Here is a 13,935-nt window from a genome sequence, read left to right on the forward strand (position 1 = left end):
CTTGCCTGCAGGAAGAAATGGAGGAAGCTGAACGAGGTGCTGGATACAATTGCTAATTGGTTGCCGACGCATCACGGGTGATTGGCGGCCTTGATATAGGCCAAGTGGGGGAAACAAACGCCCAATTAAAAGACTGGATTAGACGCCCAAAGAGGCCGAAAACAGTTTAGCGCATCTTCCTCTTCTCCTCCTCACCTCGTCTCTCGTCTCTCCATCAACTTAGCCGCCGAGGTATGCAGTAGCACTCCAAAGCCATCAGCATAATCCCGCGTCTCTCTCACGGGAAGCCATCCCATTACCTTCCCAGACCTTGCCATGCACTGCAAATGGGGCAAGCGGGCCAGCTACTGCAAGCAGACCTGGGCCAACTCGCACGAGTAAACAACGGCCTCGCCTCGTGTGCCCCGAACGTCTACGAAGTATGGTCTGTCTCTCGTTACGCGGCCTGCTTTCCAAATCGAACCGGGATCGCTCACCCCTCCCCATATGACCGCTAGTGCAGTGTTCCTTGGTCCCGTCGACCATTGACAAATTGTGGTGCCCTACATGTCGCCCTTATTGGGTCGATGGTTTGTTTGGATGATCCCCTTGGATCCGGCTCCATAGAGCTGACCCATACTATACGCATACATTGTGCGTACAGTGTACTGGGAAACGCATCGCAATGCGAGGGAAATCTCGGCCGGCTACACTAACCCACTATTTCCAAGTAATTGGCCTGCCTTGCTTACCTCCCCATGTTGGCCGCGATGTCTGGCCCCCCATATAATGGGGTGCTTTTCCTCCCCCCTTCTCGAATTTCTCTTCTTCTTTTTCTCTCTTCCAGCAAGCTTCCAAGATTTGAATTCCAGGTTCTATTTTCCGTTGTGATTTTTTTCTCGTTTTTTCGTTTTTTATCTTTTCTTTCTGTGAGCTGGCCTCGCATCTAATCGTCTCTAATACCATCATCGTCAAGCCAACCACACACACTCCAGCATCAACTTTCCCCTCAAGCCGCTACCCAAATCTCAAGTTGCCGGTCAACGTTTGGAGTGCAGAGACTGATTCTTTACATGACCATTTTATTTTGATTTCTTTCTTTTCAACTCGCGACTAATATACCGCCAACCTAATCAACGGAAACCTGGAGTTTCTTGCTCAGCGATTCTCAACTATTACCAACCCTTGTTAAATCCAGTGGACCGACATCTCGTTACAGCACCGAACAAGCGAAACCAGCACTAGAACAAAAAAAATGTCTTCCATCCAGCTTTCGTTCTCTCTCCGTGTCTCTTCAGGCATCAAGACGGTCCACCTCCTCGGCTCGTGGGACAACTACGTCGGCCAGCTCCCCCTCTCCAAGGACAAGACCTCGTCCAAGTCGGGATCGTGGAAGGGCACCTTCAAGTTCCAGGGCTCCACCCTCGAGCCCGGCCAGCGTTACTGGTACTACTACATCATCGACGGCTACCACGTCGCCCACAACCCCAGCGTCGCCTCCACCGTCGAGCCCACCACCGGCCGGTCCCTCAACATCCTCGACGTCCCCTCCGACGGCAAGTCTTCCAAGTCGTCTTCCAAGTCGTCCTCGAGGTCGTCCTCCAAGACATCATCGTCGTCGTCGTCCCACAAGAGCTCGTCGCGCTCGTCATCCAAGGACAAGGACCGGTCATCGCGCACCCGCCGCCCCTCGTCGTCGCTCTCCGTCGACGTCCCCAAGGGCCGCCCGCTGTCCATCTCCCAGATCAAGGCGCCCAAGCCCATGTCGCCGCACGCCACCCGCCACATCCTCGACGCCGACTACTGCGACGCCGAGGCCCTGGAGGAGCTGACCGCCCGCTTCGGCGCCGCAGGCTTCGACGACGACGACATCATCACCGACTTTAGCAACTCGCCCGTCTCGTCCACCGGCTCGTCCCTGTCCTACCGCTCCGACAGCTCCAGCCCCTCGTCCTCGCTGTCGGGCTACTCGACCCCCAGCTCCGACTGCAGCTCGTGCACCTGCGAGCGCTACGGCATCACCCGCAAGGGCGAGCGCGTCAAGCTTGACTGCGGCGGCCAGCGCTGCGGCTACGGCGACGATACCTCCAGCTGCTCCTCCGCCACCTCCGACAGCGAGGACGACGGCGAGGCGTACGAGGCCGCTCTCCGAAAGCCCATGGTCGCCGCGTCCCGCCGCAATGGTATTGTCATCCGCGACTAAACAGCTCATGCCATGGCGAATCGGAAGCTAAAAAGCCAGGCGCACCGGGTGAGGAGTGTGATGGAGGAAGAGAGAGAGATAGAGAGAGAATTACTGCGCCTTTTTTTTCCGCCGTGTTATTCAATCACTGCATCCACAAGAGGTGCTCGGCAGCGGCCACGCGACAGAGGCTGGCGAGCTGGATCTCGCTAGTCCCTCGGGCGTGTGGCCGCAGAAGCCACCCTCGTTACAAGTGGGTCGATGCTGCGACCCCGCCGCGCCGCCGGGTTGTCTCTAGACTCCCCGCCGCTCCGGCCCTCTGCACCCCGACCTTCAAGCCATATCGGCCCCGTCGATGGGACGCCGATATGGACAGAAGGGTTGAGCGGGGCCTCCGGGCAACCCGGCGACGCGACGACTTTCGTTTGTCGTTTTCCCCTGGATGACAACGGAGCTTTTCTGCGTCGTCCACGCTTCCACTCACCGGCTTTGACGACCAAATGCGTTCGAGTGTTGAAACCAAGGCGTGGACGTAGACGTGGAGCCGTAGCTTCTGAGGAGGAAGAAGTATGGGAGAGAGCCAAGACGCGCCTGTGGAAGCTCAACTGTTTACATGGCTGGCCTCCCAAGGAATGAGGACTTGCGACCTGGCCTTGGAACTGGATGAATGAGCCAGTGTCCGAGCAAGCCGGTTAAAATTCACAGGGCAGAATGTCAATGTACGCAAGTGTGTGTATGCTGCCCTACCAAGAGTAAATAGACGACGCTTGAATCTATTATCGTTATGACTTTTGGCCTCTCTGCTGTCGTGATGGTAATGGCAGTGTAGGAACCAACACTCACTCGCCTGGGTTCCACTGCGCAAGGCACACCGATAGTTGGTGTCGGCGCCAAGGAAACTCGGCAGTTCACCCACCTTGGCACCTACTTGGTACCTAGGTACCTAGGCCAACTCCTGCATTCGTTTCCGTGAGCAGGAGAAAGTAGCCGGCGCGGGGTTTGGCATGTACTATACCTACAAAAAGTCCATCAAAGGAAGTACGTGTACCTACGTTGTTGTACTTTGTACGTACCGACGTAAGTAGGTACCTTACCGGGAGTCGGTGGATATTAGTTGTCCTTGGATGGTAGTCTATCCTTGCTCGGTTTATATCGGCAAGATGTGTGGCTATCCTTAGATAGAGAGCTATCCTTAGAAATGACACTATCCTTGGAAATGACACTATCCTAACTTTGACCTGGGAGGTGCATAGCCAATAAGAAGCAAGCATGGTTAAGATATATTACTGGTGTAATTTTTATATGGAAATGTATGAATGCGATGTAATTATACTTTGTATCTATGCCTGTACTGGGGCTCCCCCCCTAAACCACTATACTAAGTCTACCTACTGCTACCTACTTAGTATAGAAGAGGTCCTGCTGCTATAGAAGAGGTTAGCTTGATGGGATTGCTTGATGGGACTCTGGATAGGACTCTGCTTACCTCTGTTATTATGGAAAAGGTCCTGCTATGGAAGAGGTCCTGCTGTGGAAGAGGTCCTGCTATGGAAGAGGTCCTGCTGTGGAAGAGGTCCTGCTGTGGAAGAGGTCCTGCTGTGGAAGAGGTCCTGCTATGGAAGAGGTCCTGCTATGGAAGAGGTCCTGCTGTGGAAGAGGTTAGCTTAATGGACTGCTGGATGGGACTGCTAGATAGGACTCTGCTTACCTCTGTTATCGTGGAAGAGGTTCTGCTGTTATAGAAGAGGTCCTGCTGCTATGGAAGAGGTCCTGCTGTGGAAGAGGTCCTGCTGTGGAAGAGGTCCTGCTGTGGAAGAGATTAGCTTGATGGGACTGCTTGATGGGACTCTGTGGATGGGACTCTGCCTACCTCTGTTATCGTGGAAGAGGTCTGCTATGGAAGAGGTTAGCTTAATAGGACTCTGTGGAAGAGGTCTGCTATGGAAGAGAAGACCTAACTATAGATGGATCTATGGGAAAAAAAGAAGATAGAATAAGATCTACGAAGTACGTACGTTATACGCTGCTGCCCTGCCTTCTGACGATAGCTTTATTTAGAAGGACCTACCCGGATAGGTATATCGCAGAAGTATTTAATCTATATGGACCAATAAAGTCATAGTAAAGTGGATTCCTACCCGGATAGGTATATCGCAGAAGTATTGGATTTTTATAGACTAATAAAATCACAGTAAAGTGGAATTTGCGTACTTCCTATTGGTTAATAAACAAGGACTGTTCTGTTCCAAAGGATAGCTCCTGTAACAAGGATAGCAGGGCTTTTCCAAGGATAAGCAGTGGTTCCAAGGACAACTCTTTTCCTTATTTTCCCACTAAGGTACGTTACGTGTGAAGATTAAGCCGATGTCGAAGGAGCACAAACACGAGTGGGGTCGTACGTCACAGCTTAGCTCTCGGCGGGGCAAAGTTACAGTACGACCGACGTACCATATAACCCCTGTTTAATTGTGTTTAAGGTACCTTCGCGGTTTACCCTTTTAGGAAATTCAAAAAGGTTCATCGAACATACCTTCACTAACAGCACCTACAAAAGCATAACGTATTCGTACAACGTATTTATATACGAATATTAATATCCTGGAGCCGATTCCAATCGCCAGTTAACACCAGGTTCGAACAGCGAAAATACTAGCTAAATAATCATCCGGCCCCCGAGCAGTCTTAAAAAGAGAACAAGGACGAGGGCAAATAAGGGCAAGGACGATATCAGTTACTTCAATGCCACGTTGTTAAGGAGCTACAAAGTGGACTGGCAGGATACTTAGTCCCCCAGGTTTGGTACATCTAAAACCCTGTTTTTATATAGAAACGCCCTGCTTTTGGTGTACCTACTTGTACTCTATCCGCCCATTGCCGTGATGCCATTGGTTTATTTGGATCCGCAAGTACACCACACACAATTAAACAGGGGTTGGGGTGTACCTTATGTAGGTACAGATGTACCTCCAACAGGCGGTATCGACCTCCAACCTCCTGCAAGTCACAGGGGCACTTTATCACCTTCAGTTCAACTCTTGTCAAATTATATGTCCTTCATCCATCTGTTTCGTTCTTCTGCTTCTTTTCATCTCTCGTTCCTTATACCCTGAAGATTGTCATAGTGTAATGGTATTAAATTGACCAGGCAAAAGAAACGAACCACGAGCCCTACCTCTCTCCCAAAACTCGATTGTCGGTCAAGAAACCGATCTCTCGCAGATACTCTCGACCTTCCCGTCGACTATACACTCGATTCTATCCCACTCGACCGCTCGATTATATTCATAATAAGAGCGGAGCTTCAATTGATAAAGTAGAACAACAGGATACCACGCAAAACCGAGAAAAACGAAGCAACTCATCCACCCGTTCACACGACCCGTTATACCGTCCTCAACCACCAAAATGGCCGACTATCCCATCGTGGACTCCCACATCCACCTCTTCCCCGAGGCCGAGGTCTCCACCCTCGCCTGGGCCACCCCCGACAACCCCCTCGCCAAACAACACTCCGTCTCCGACTTCCGCGCCGCCACCGGCTCCCCCACCAACCTCAAGGGCTTCATCTTCGTCGAAACCGACCGCGTCCACGACCTCGCCGCCGGCGCCCAAGAAGGCGACGAGTCCGGCTGGGAAGCGCCCCTCGCCGAGGTCGCCTGGCTCCGGCGCATCGTCGAGGGCACCCCCCGCGAGGGCGAGGGCCACAGGCCCGAGGACGCCCGCCTCTGCCTCGGCATCGTCCCCTGGGCGCCCCTGCCCAGCGGACCCCGCGTCTTGGAGCGCTACCTCGACCGCGTCCGCGACGTCGCCGGCCCCGACACCTGGTCCCGCATCCGCGGCTTCCGCTACCTCCTCCAGGACAAGCCCCACGGCACCGCCGTCCAGCCCGACTTTATCGAATCCCTCAAGCTGCTCGGCCGCCGGGGCTTCACTTTCGACCTGGGCGTTGACCAGCACCGTCGCGGCAGGCAGCAGCTGGAAGAGGCCCTCGTCTTGATCACCTCGGCCCACGAAGATGTGCCGGATGAAGAGAAGGTTACCGTCATTATAAGTACGTCTCACTCTGCCTCTCACTCTCACAGTCCCACTCTCACCGTCCCTCTCACTCCCAGACATCCAGTTAACTGACCAACAGACCACCTCTGCAAACCCGACCTGGGAATCATCAACATCGCCGACCCCTCCTTCGTCCACTGGCGCACCAACATGTACGCCCTCTCCATGTGCGCCAAGACCTACATGAAGCTCTCGGGCGGTTTCGCCGAGATGCCCCCGTCCCTCGTCTCCCAGGACCCCGCCGCCATCTTCGAGGCCATCTTCGCCTGGCTCGGCGTCATCCTCGCCACCTTCGGCCCCCGACGCACCATGTTCGGCTCCGACTGGCCCGTCTGCACCCTCCGCCCCGCTACCGCAGCCACCGGCGGCAAGCCGACCCTCGACGACGACGCCTGGCGTCGCTGGAAACTCATCGTCGAACGCATGTGCTACATGGCCACCCTGGAACCCGAGGACCAAGCGGAACTGTTCGGCGGCACGGCAATCAGAGCCTACGGCATCGATCAAAGCTTGGGGGAAGCATGAGAGGCTGGAGAGGGGATGAGTGGGTCGAGAACTTTCGAGCTTTTCCTGCGAGGGAGAGAAAACCCTCGTCAAGGGTGTAAAAATGCGCGGCGCGGTTCAAGTCGCGACACTGTATCATTCCGCCTTGTGGGCTACCACTTATCGCTTCTTGGGGGCGATGAACACATCCGACGGGCCAAACACATCTCGCGAAAAGCTATATTCTCTCGTCTGACAGCTATTAAAACAGTATGAAGAAGAAAGTGCCCAATGTCGAGCCAGGCTATGCATGACGAATAGGATGCTGCGCCATCAATCACCATATCAAGAGCTGTCTGTGCCAACCCCCTCTGGTAGTTGCCGCAGAATAGCCAAACAAAGACTAAAATGAAAGCGCCCCCGAGTACATCTAGCAATAAAAGTGGTCAACATCTGACCCCTGTTCCTGTTCTTGTTTTGCTCGCCTGTCCTCCAATTCCGCGGCAAAGCCGCCCATGCATTCCCTCTGCCTAGCAATTCAGAGCACCATGCCATTCATCGATTGCTTCTCGATTCTAATTTCGTCCTTCCATCACCTCTGGCCATTCGACGTAGCGGCGGTATCCCCGCTCCCGTTCTGCTCACTTCCTGGTTTCTGTGCAAACGAGCGTTGGGCTCGGCGATGCTGTCTTTCCTGGCACAGCTGCGCGTAGCCCGGCTCATTGGCTTTGCGCCACTCAATATGAGCCTCGTATTCCAGTTGCTTTTGAGCATCAGGGACGCGGGGCTTGCGGATCGGCTTGCTTCTAGTCACAACCGGAACGGGCGGGCACGTGGACGTCCGTGGCATCAAGGGGGGAGGCACAGGGCCATCGTAGTTGAACCGAGGCCCAAAAGGTCCGGGTCCGGGTCCGAAGGCCATATCAGGGCCACATCCAAGGGGAGGGTTGCCAAATGGAGCGCAGTAGCCAGGGGGTGGAGGCGGAGGAGGTGCCATGGGCCAAATCCCCGGAGGACAAGGCAGGGGCATGAGACGATTAGGGGCCACGGGTTGACCGGGCGGGCAGCCCATGAAGATTGGATCCATGAACGGGGGGATTGGGCCATGTTGTCCTACCATCGGGGGAGGAGGCAGCACGGGACCTTGAAAGCCAGGGGGTGGCGGTGGGAAGCCGTGGAGGCCTGCGAAGGAGGGACCGTCGGGGCCGTCGGGGCCGCATGCGGGCGAGAACGGCGGAGTCGGGTATCCCTGGATGGGCACTGGGGGTATGGCGGGACCGGCTGTGCTAGGACCCATGTTGCCCATGGGAACCGGAAAGGTACTCGGGGTAGGAGGGGCCGTGACCTCTCGGGTAACGAGGCCGGGGAAGCCGAATTTCTGCATGGTGTTCTTCACCACCTCTTGCAGCTTCTCATAGCTCTTGGTGTATTCAGCAATGATATCCATGGCATCCACCATGGCCTTCTGCGCCGTGGTCCCTTCGGGTTTCTGCTCTTTGCCGGCCGGCTTGCCCATGGCGATGATAGCGGGATCTGCAAGACCGGTGGTCGAACGGGCAACGAACTCTTTAGCAGCCGGGTTGAGGCCTCTCGACAATGGTTTGGAGCTGCCGGATTTATCCAGCGCGACACCCGAGTCATTGGACTTGTCGTTGTTTCGTCGGGGAGCCGTGTGAGTGGTCGGCCGAATATCCGAAGAAGCACCAAAGACAGATGCCCCGATAGAGAGCATGTCGTGGATCTTTTTCTCTTTGGTGGCTTTGCTCAGCTTCTCGATAAGACGGTTATATTGGTCTCTCTTCTGATCTGGGTCAGATACCGAATCGCTTCGAGCGCGTGTTCTGATCCCCCCGATATTCACAACAGCCGAGTCTGACATGATGGCCTGGGCTGAGGAGCCTACATCCACAGCACTGTCGGTCGAGTTTCCGTGGTGCTCCTGGGAGCGAATACGGGGCCTTTGGGAAGCCAAGCACGGTTGCTTCTCAGTTGAGCCAATGGCACTCTGACCACGACAGTCCTGGCCTCGGACAGATTCTTTTCGCGGAGTGCGTCGGGTTTGGTGGACATGCTCGGTGTACTGGAGTTTGGCCTCCTCTTCGCGCTCCTGCTCCTCCCGTTCGTACATCTTGGCCACGGCCCTGGCCGGCTTGAAGCGCTTCGAGCTTTTGATGCTTTCGATCTCAGCGATGGGGAAATCGCCCTTGTGGATGCGGCACATCTTCTCCTGGCAATAGTCATCGACGATGACAACGTCCACTGCACTGATCATGGGGCCAGCGTGTTTGTGGAAAGTCCATGAGGAGGGCTCAGTTGTGGGCGCAAAACGACCGGCGGTGGTAATGGGGATGCTGCGAATGATACCAACGTTGCTGCGGTAAAGACCATGATCACAAAAGTCAAAGTCGTTCGCATCCTCGGGAATGTCGAAGAAGGAATCAGAAGTGAAGCCGATGCTACTAGCACTGCGTTGAGGGGAAGCTCCAGGTTCTGGGGAGCGCAGATGTGTGGATGGATCGTCCAGATCCAAGTCAGAAGAGCTATCTTGATTGCGGCGCTTCTTGTGAACCAGTAAGCCTCTGTTTTCCTCGTAAGAGGGTTTAGAGGGCTGGCGCCAGTTGGTGCTCGTCATGGCCTTGGCTAACTTGGACGACTCCTTGATAGACGATGATGAAAGCATTGGGACGATGATATGATGGTCTTGGGATGTTGTTAGCCTGTATGTATACGCTATACAATTTGGGCAGATGAGTGGCAAGAGGGGAAGAACGCACAAGTATCCTGACCTTGAATGGCGGAAGTATTCTGGATGAATGGTCGTATTACACTGGTGAATGAAGATAGAAGGACGGTCGACCTCTCAAGCAAGAAAACGTGGTAGAAGGTGCTGGCAAGGCGAGGTTCTGTTTTTTGTTGCCAAAGATGATTGTTTAGCTTTGTTAATGCCTTTGGAGAGAAGAAAGCCCTTGATGATAGTCCAAGGGCGAGAGAATGCAAAAGAAGAACTTGCGTACCTGCCTTGTTGGTCGATGGCGACGATCGTGATTGCCCTGCCTGGCTAATCCGAGTCGATGCCCCTTTTCCGTTTTTGTCTTCTTTGAGATGTGCAATGTTGTCCTTGACTGGAAAATCGGCCCCGTTCCTCGTCGTGGTGCCGCACCAGACTGTAGACTGTACCAGAACTGCGCGTCATATTGCGCGGTACTGTACAGATGTCGGTTTAAATAATATCGTGGCTGGATCCAGGGATGCAGAGGAGTTGCCGGGGGAGAACTGATTCACGGGGGAAAACTCGCCGAGCACTTTACTCTGATCTGCGTATAGTCATACGACTGGGTGAATCGCTGCTTGGGGAACAAGGCTGGGAATATCGAGGTTGAGGGGGGTAAAAGAACAAAAGAAACGCTCTGCTCTACTAAGGCCGAGATGGATATGAGTCGAAGAAAGAAACACAACAGGGACACTGTCGTTCGGTCGGTGGTCGTTTGGTTGACTGTCAGGGGGAAAGAAGACGACGGGATCGATGGATGTTTGTGGATTGTCCGTACATACAGGGACCTGTGCCTACCTGGGTACACATGGTTGCACGGTCGTGACTTCTCCGCTTGTTCATCCTTCTCAGTATCGGTACAAGACGTCGTTGTAATTCTGTCCTTCCTTCTACAGTCCATCGTGACTGCCGGGTTGGGAAGACGCGTTGTTGACGTGGCTCAGATGAAACGACGTACCCCTGACTCCTACCTTCGGCAGTACATGCCATAATGAGGTAGATACTTCCTAAGAGTCGTAAACATCTAAACATCGCTCACTTTACTCATCGCTTTGGGAAGTATCTGTACTGAGTAGGGCCATGGCGTTCAATATGAGATGGGCAAAGTGGACAACCCGACCCATCACCACTGCTGTCAGAAAACGGTTCTTGCGTCAAACAAGTTAGTCAAACAAGTTAGTCAAACAAGTCAGTCGATCACTCTTGGAGTACACGACACTCCCAACATGTGGCCCAACTACCTCTAGGCAGAGGTACTTGGTATGAAATCCGTTCAAATTGTGCTTGCTTGAAGTTTCCGAGTTGCTTCAAAAGTCCCAAGATAGGAGACCAAGAGTACCTGCGTTGCCCATTCGCTCCCCGTCCTGGTCTGACTTGCACGAGAAGAGATCTACGCTCGCTTCTAAACTCGAATATGCTGACTTGGCAGCCAGTTCGGACAAGGGAAGTAGCACCCATCCTAGCCTGGAAGGCACTCAGATGCCCTGGTTGGCGCTACCACTCAGGTACCCCTGGAACCGTTTCTGTTGCGGTATCATGTCAGCATTTCTATGCCCACTTTGCAGGCATTGTGCACGCGGGGAGAGGGCGACGTACCACATTCCGTGTCTGCATATAGACGGTGCCTGGTCCGGTAAACTTGCACACCAGACCTTCTCCGGATGAGAGGCCGGAGATGAGGCCGCCCGACGCAACTCGCTCAATCACGTACTTTGTATTCCACGCCACCAAGTGTCCGTTGTCGACAATGTATTTCTCACCCTCGATGAGCTGGTTTTGATCCGGTCAGCCGAAGGAAAAGAGAGACAGAAACAAGAAGTAAGAGAAACAGAAACGAGAAACAAGAAGCCAACGGAGGGGAAATGAAAGGAGTGAACGCACATCTTTGCGAATAATGGCACCGAAACTTGTAACCCAGAGTAGGCCGACGCCGGTGATCTTGTACACAAACCACCCTTCACCGCTGAACATGGCCTTGCCGATGCTTTGGCGCTTGTAGTCGGTGTTGACCCCCTGGGTGTTGGCGACGTAGGCGTCCTGGCCCACCGACCACGTCTCCTTGCCCGTCAGCCGGAGGCTGGTCATGTCACCGAGCATGGCCGGCGCGAGGAGCACCTCTCCGGGACCCGTAAAGGTGGACTGGGCGAGCTCGGCGCCGGCGACGAGCTTTTTCATGCTAAACTTGACGGCGCCCCGCAGTATTACGGTCGGCGACATGGCGAGAAGGGTACCTGTGCGATGCTCGGGTTAGCCAAAGAAATACTTTGTTTTAATTGGTTCTCGTCTTCTCTAGTCTTTCAAGGAGCGGGTGGGTGACTTGCCTGGCTTGGCCTTGATCGGGCACCCGACGGCCAGTTGGATGGTCAGGATGGTGTTGCTGTCCCGATGGCTGATTCGGTAACTTCCGCCATTGAATGTGCCCACATCGTCGACAGTCGGGGTCCCCTGGGCGCCTACAAATAGCTCGGGAGGCGGAGCTCCGGAGATGAATTTGACCGGGGCTTTGGATGACGAGGCCTCATCCTCTTCGAGTTCCTCCTCAACCGGAGCCGAAGCGGGAGATTCGCCCTTCTCCGGAGGGTACGGCGCATCGGGAGGACCGTCGAATGCAGGAGGTGGGGTGCCGAAGCTGGCCTGCTGCCGGGAGTCGGGGCTGGCTGCAGTGCGCAGAGGGATCTGACTTGTTTGTTGTGACGGGTCGGTCGGCGGAGGCGCGAACTGCGGCAACTGACTGGGCGGTGACTGTGAGGGCGGCGGAGGATAATGAGTCTTCGTAGTACCGGGACTAGAATGCTGTGGAGGGGGCGGGAATGCCTGTGTCCGCGCCTGCGCCTGCGCCTGTGTCTGAGGTGGCGGTGGATATGCCGTGGTGCTACTCGGAGTGGACTGACTGGACGGTGGAGGAGGGTACGAATGTGTAGGCGGCGTAGGTTGCTGAGGAGGCGGAGGGTACGAGTTTGTACGCGCAGATGGAGGTGTAGGTTGTTGGGGAGGCGGAGGGTAGCTTGCAGCTGTTCCTGGTTGACTCCCTGAGGGCGGCGGCGGAGGAGGGTAGGAGAACGTGGTTTGGTGCGCGGGCGGCGATGTCGGTGCTGCAGAGGGCGGCGGTGGGTATGTCTCGCGAGGGGCTGAACACATTTTCGAGTTAGCCATCGCAAACACGCCATCGAGGGAAGATATGAGACACGTCGACACGTCGCTTCGCGTCGAGATGCGGGCATATCCACGAACCTGACGGCGCCGAGTTTGGCGGGGCTTTTTTTGTGATCACAGGATGCGTCAGCTCCAGTGTTTGCAGCCAACGTGGCACGACAAAAGGCCAAATGCTGGGAGGAAGAGGAATCGAGGGCAAGACTCACGAGGCTCAAACCGCTGGGCCATGTTGTCTAGAAGAGGACGAGGGTGCCGAGGAATCGAGGATTCACGCGAAAATCTACTGTAGAGCCAAGGCTTGGACTCGCTTTTCAATGTCGCCGAGGCAGTAACGAGGAAGACGAGAAATGCCTAGGTATAGGCAGGGCGGGTTGATGGAGTTCTTCTGCAGACGTCTCGTCTGGCCTCTCTGGTCAGCCTTTTGCTTTGTTGTCTCAACTCTCACGGTGACAACTGCTCCAACACTTTGGGCCTCATGCATTCACGTCTCGACTTCTGTGTCGAGAGTGGCAGTAAACTCTGGTTCTTTGCCCCGCACTTGGTTGCTGCCAGGGCCAACAGCGCCCCCTCCTTTTTCTTCCCCTTTCATTATTCCTCCCATCAGCTCCAGGAACCGTCACTTACTTTCTGTCCGGTCTATGGATCAAAGCCAGCAGTCTCCCTTTCCCCAACACAAAGACGGCAGAGAGTTATCTCTGAACCCGCCGGAGGGATCCCTGCGATTCGCGGCGAAGCTTGTTTGGGGGCCCAACAGGGGAAACAAAAGCGTCTAGACGGACGGGTTTCGGCGAGGTGAAGCTATTCCAGGACGTCGGGTCGAGTATTGGCGGCGGAAATTCGAGAAAATGACCAAGAAATCCAGAGGCGCTGGGCCGACATCCTTTTATGAGAAACGGCTCACCATTGACTTTAAGTGGAGAGCTGGAGAGCTCAATGCTGCAAGGTTACATGGTAGCTCGTTGAATGAAGTCCTGGCCAGAAAGGCTGCTGCAGAGAACCGTCCAGCGGTCCTATAACTGGTCGCAGAGTTCATGCAGGCCCGCAACGTCTCCTCCCCATCGCGACTCGACTCTCTACTCCGCCTTCTACTCTCTGCTTGGTGTGCGCTCGTAGCCGCCGGGACCTGTCATGTCGGCGCTTGCAAACATTGGCGGCGACAAGTCTTTTGATTGGACCACCCGCCTTTGCCTTGGACTCTTGTCTTGGACTTGGTTTAACTGTCTCTTTCTACCTTGTGTCGCTTTGTGCAGCTTGGACAAAATTATGTTCCCAAGGTAATGTGAGACACTGGAAAGAAATCCGCGCGGGGCCT

The 13,935-nt window shown here is 54.8% G+C and overlaps 5 protein-coding genes across 6 annotated transcripts; 3 read left to right on the top strand and 2 right to left on the bottom strand.

The window, feature by feature from the left end:
- Window positions 1-1,234: 1,234 nt before the first annotated feature.
- Window positions 1,235-2,182, top strand: ACRALDRAFT_2040232 (uncharacterized protein; the record flags this gene model as incomplete). The annotated part of the gene is made up of 1 exon (XM_071021034.1): window positions 1,235-2,182. One exon carries the CDS (start codon window positions 1,235-1,237, stop codon window positions 2,180-2,182), a length of 948 nt encoding a protein of 315 aa, XP_070876923.1.
- A 696-nt stretch (window positions 2,183-2,878) lies between these two features.
- On the top strand, window positions 2,879-3,438 carry ACRALDRAFT_207137 (uncharacterized protein; the record flags this gene model as incomplete). The annotated part of the gene is made up of 5 exons (XM_071022181.1): window positions 2,879-2,890; window positions 2,991-3,092; window positions 3,136-3,203; window positions 3,293-3,323; window positions 3,415-3,438. 5 exons carry the CDS (start codon window positions 2,879-2,881, stop codon window positions 3,436-3,438), a joined length of 237 nt encoding a protein of 78 aa, XP_070876924.1.
- A 1,775-nt stretch (window positions 3,439-5,213) lies between these two features.
- Window positions 5,214-7,194, top strand: ACRALDRAFT_1074741 (uncharacterized protein). The gene is made up of 2 exons (XM_071018277.1): window positions 5,214-6,212; window positions 6,297-7,194. The coding sequence occupies exons 1-2, from the start codon at window positions 5,567-5,569 to the stop codon at window positions 6,740-6,742; spliced, it is 1,092 nt and encodes a 363-aa protein (XP_070876925.1). The 5' UTR covers window positions 5,214-5,566; the 3' UTR covers window positions 6,743-7,194.
- A 1,297-nt stretch (window positions 7,195-8,491) lies between these two features.
- On the bottom strand, window positions 8,492-8,957 carry ACRALDRAFT_1061174 (uncharacterized protein; the record flags this gene model as incomplete). The annotated part of the gene is made up of 1 exon (XM_071016377.1): window positions 8,492-8,957. A coding segment is annotated over exon 1 (410 nt), but the record flags the coding sequence as incomplete, so codon positions are not given.
- Window positions 8,958-10,635: 1,678 nt separating this feature from the next.
- On the bottom strand, window positions 10,636-13,452 carry ACRALDRAFT_1079955 (uncharacterized protein; the record flags this gene model as incomplete). 2 transcript variants are annotated; one of them, XM_071018963.1, is made up of 7 exons in its annotated part: window positions 10,636-10,993; window positions 11,067-11,240; window positions 11,352-11,701; window positions 11,792-12,598; window positions 12,702-12,725; window positions 12,830-13,023; window positions 13,248-13,452. In XM_071018963.1, the coding sequence occupies 6 exons, from the start codon at window positions 12,849-12,851 to the stop codon at window positions 10,946-10,948; spliced, it is 1,425 nt and encodes a 474-aa protein (XP_070876927.1). The 2 variants fall into 2 exon arrangements, with proteins under 2 accessions (XP_070876927.1, XP_070876928.1); XM_071018964.1 differs by lacking the exons at window positions 10,636-10,993; window positions 11,067-11,240; window positions 11,352-11,701; window positions 13,248-13,452 and having other exon boundaries at window positions 11,760-12,598; window positions 12,830-12,851.
- Window positions 13,453-13,935: the final 483 nt, after the last annotated feature.

This window comes from Sodiomyces alcalophilus (genome assembly GCF_042370955.1).
Source record: "Sodiomyces alcalophilus JCM 7366 unplaced genomic scaffold ACRALscaffold_2, whole genome shotgun sequence".
In the NCBI taxonomy this organism is placed as follows: Eukaryota; Fungi; Ascomycota; class Sordariomycetes; order Glomerellales; family Plectosphaerellaceae; genus Sodiomyces; species Sodiomyces alcalophilus.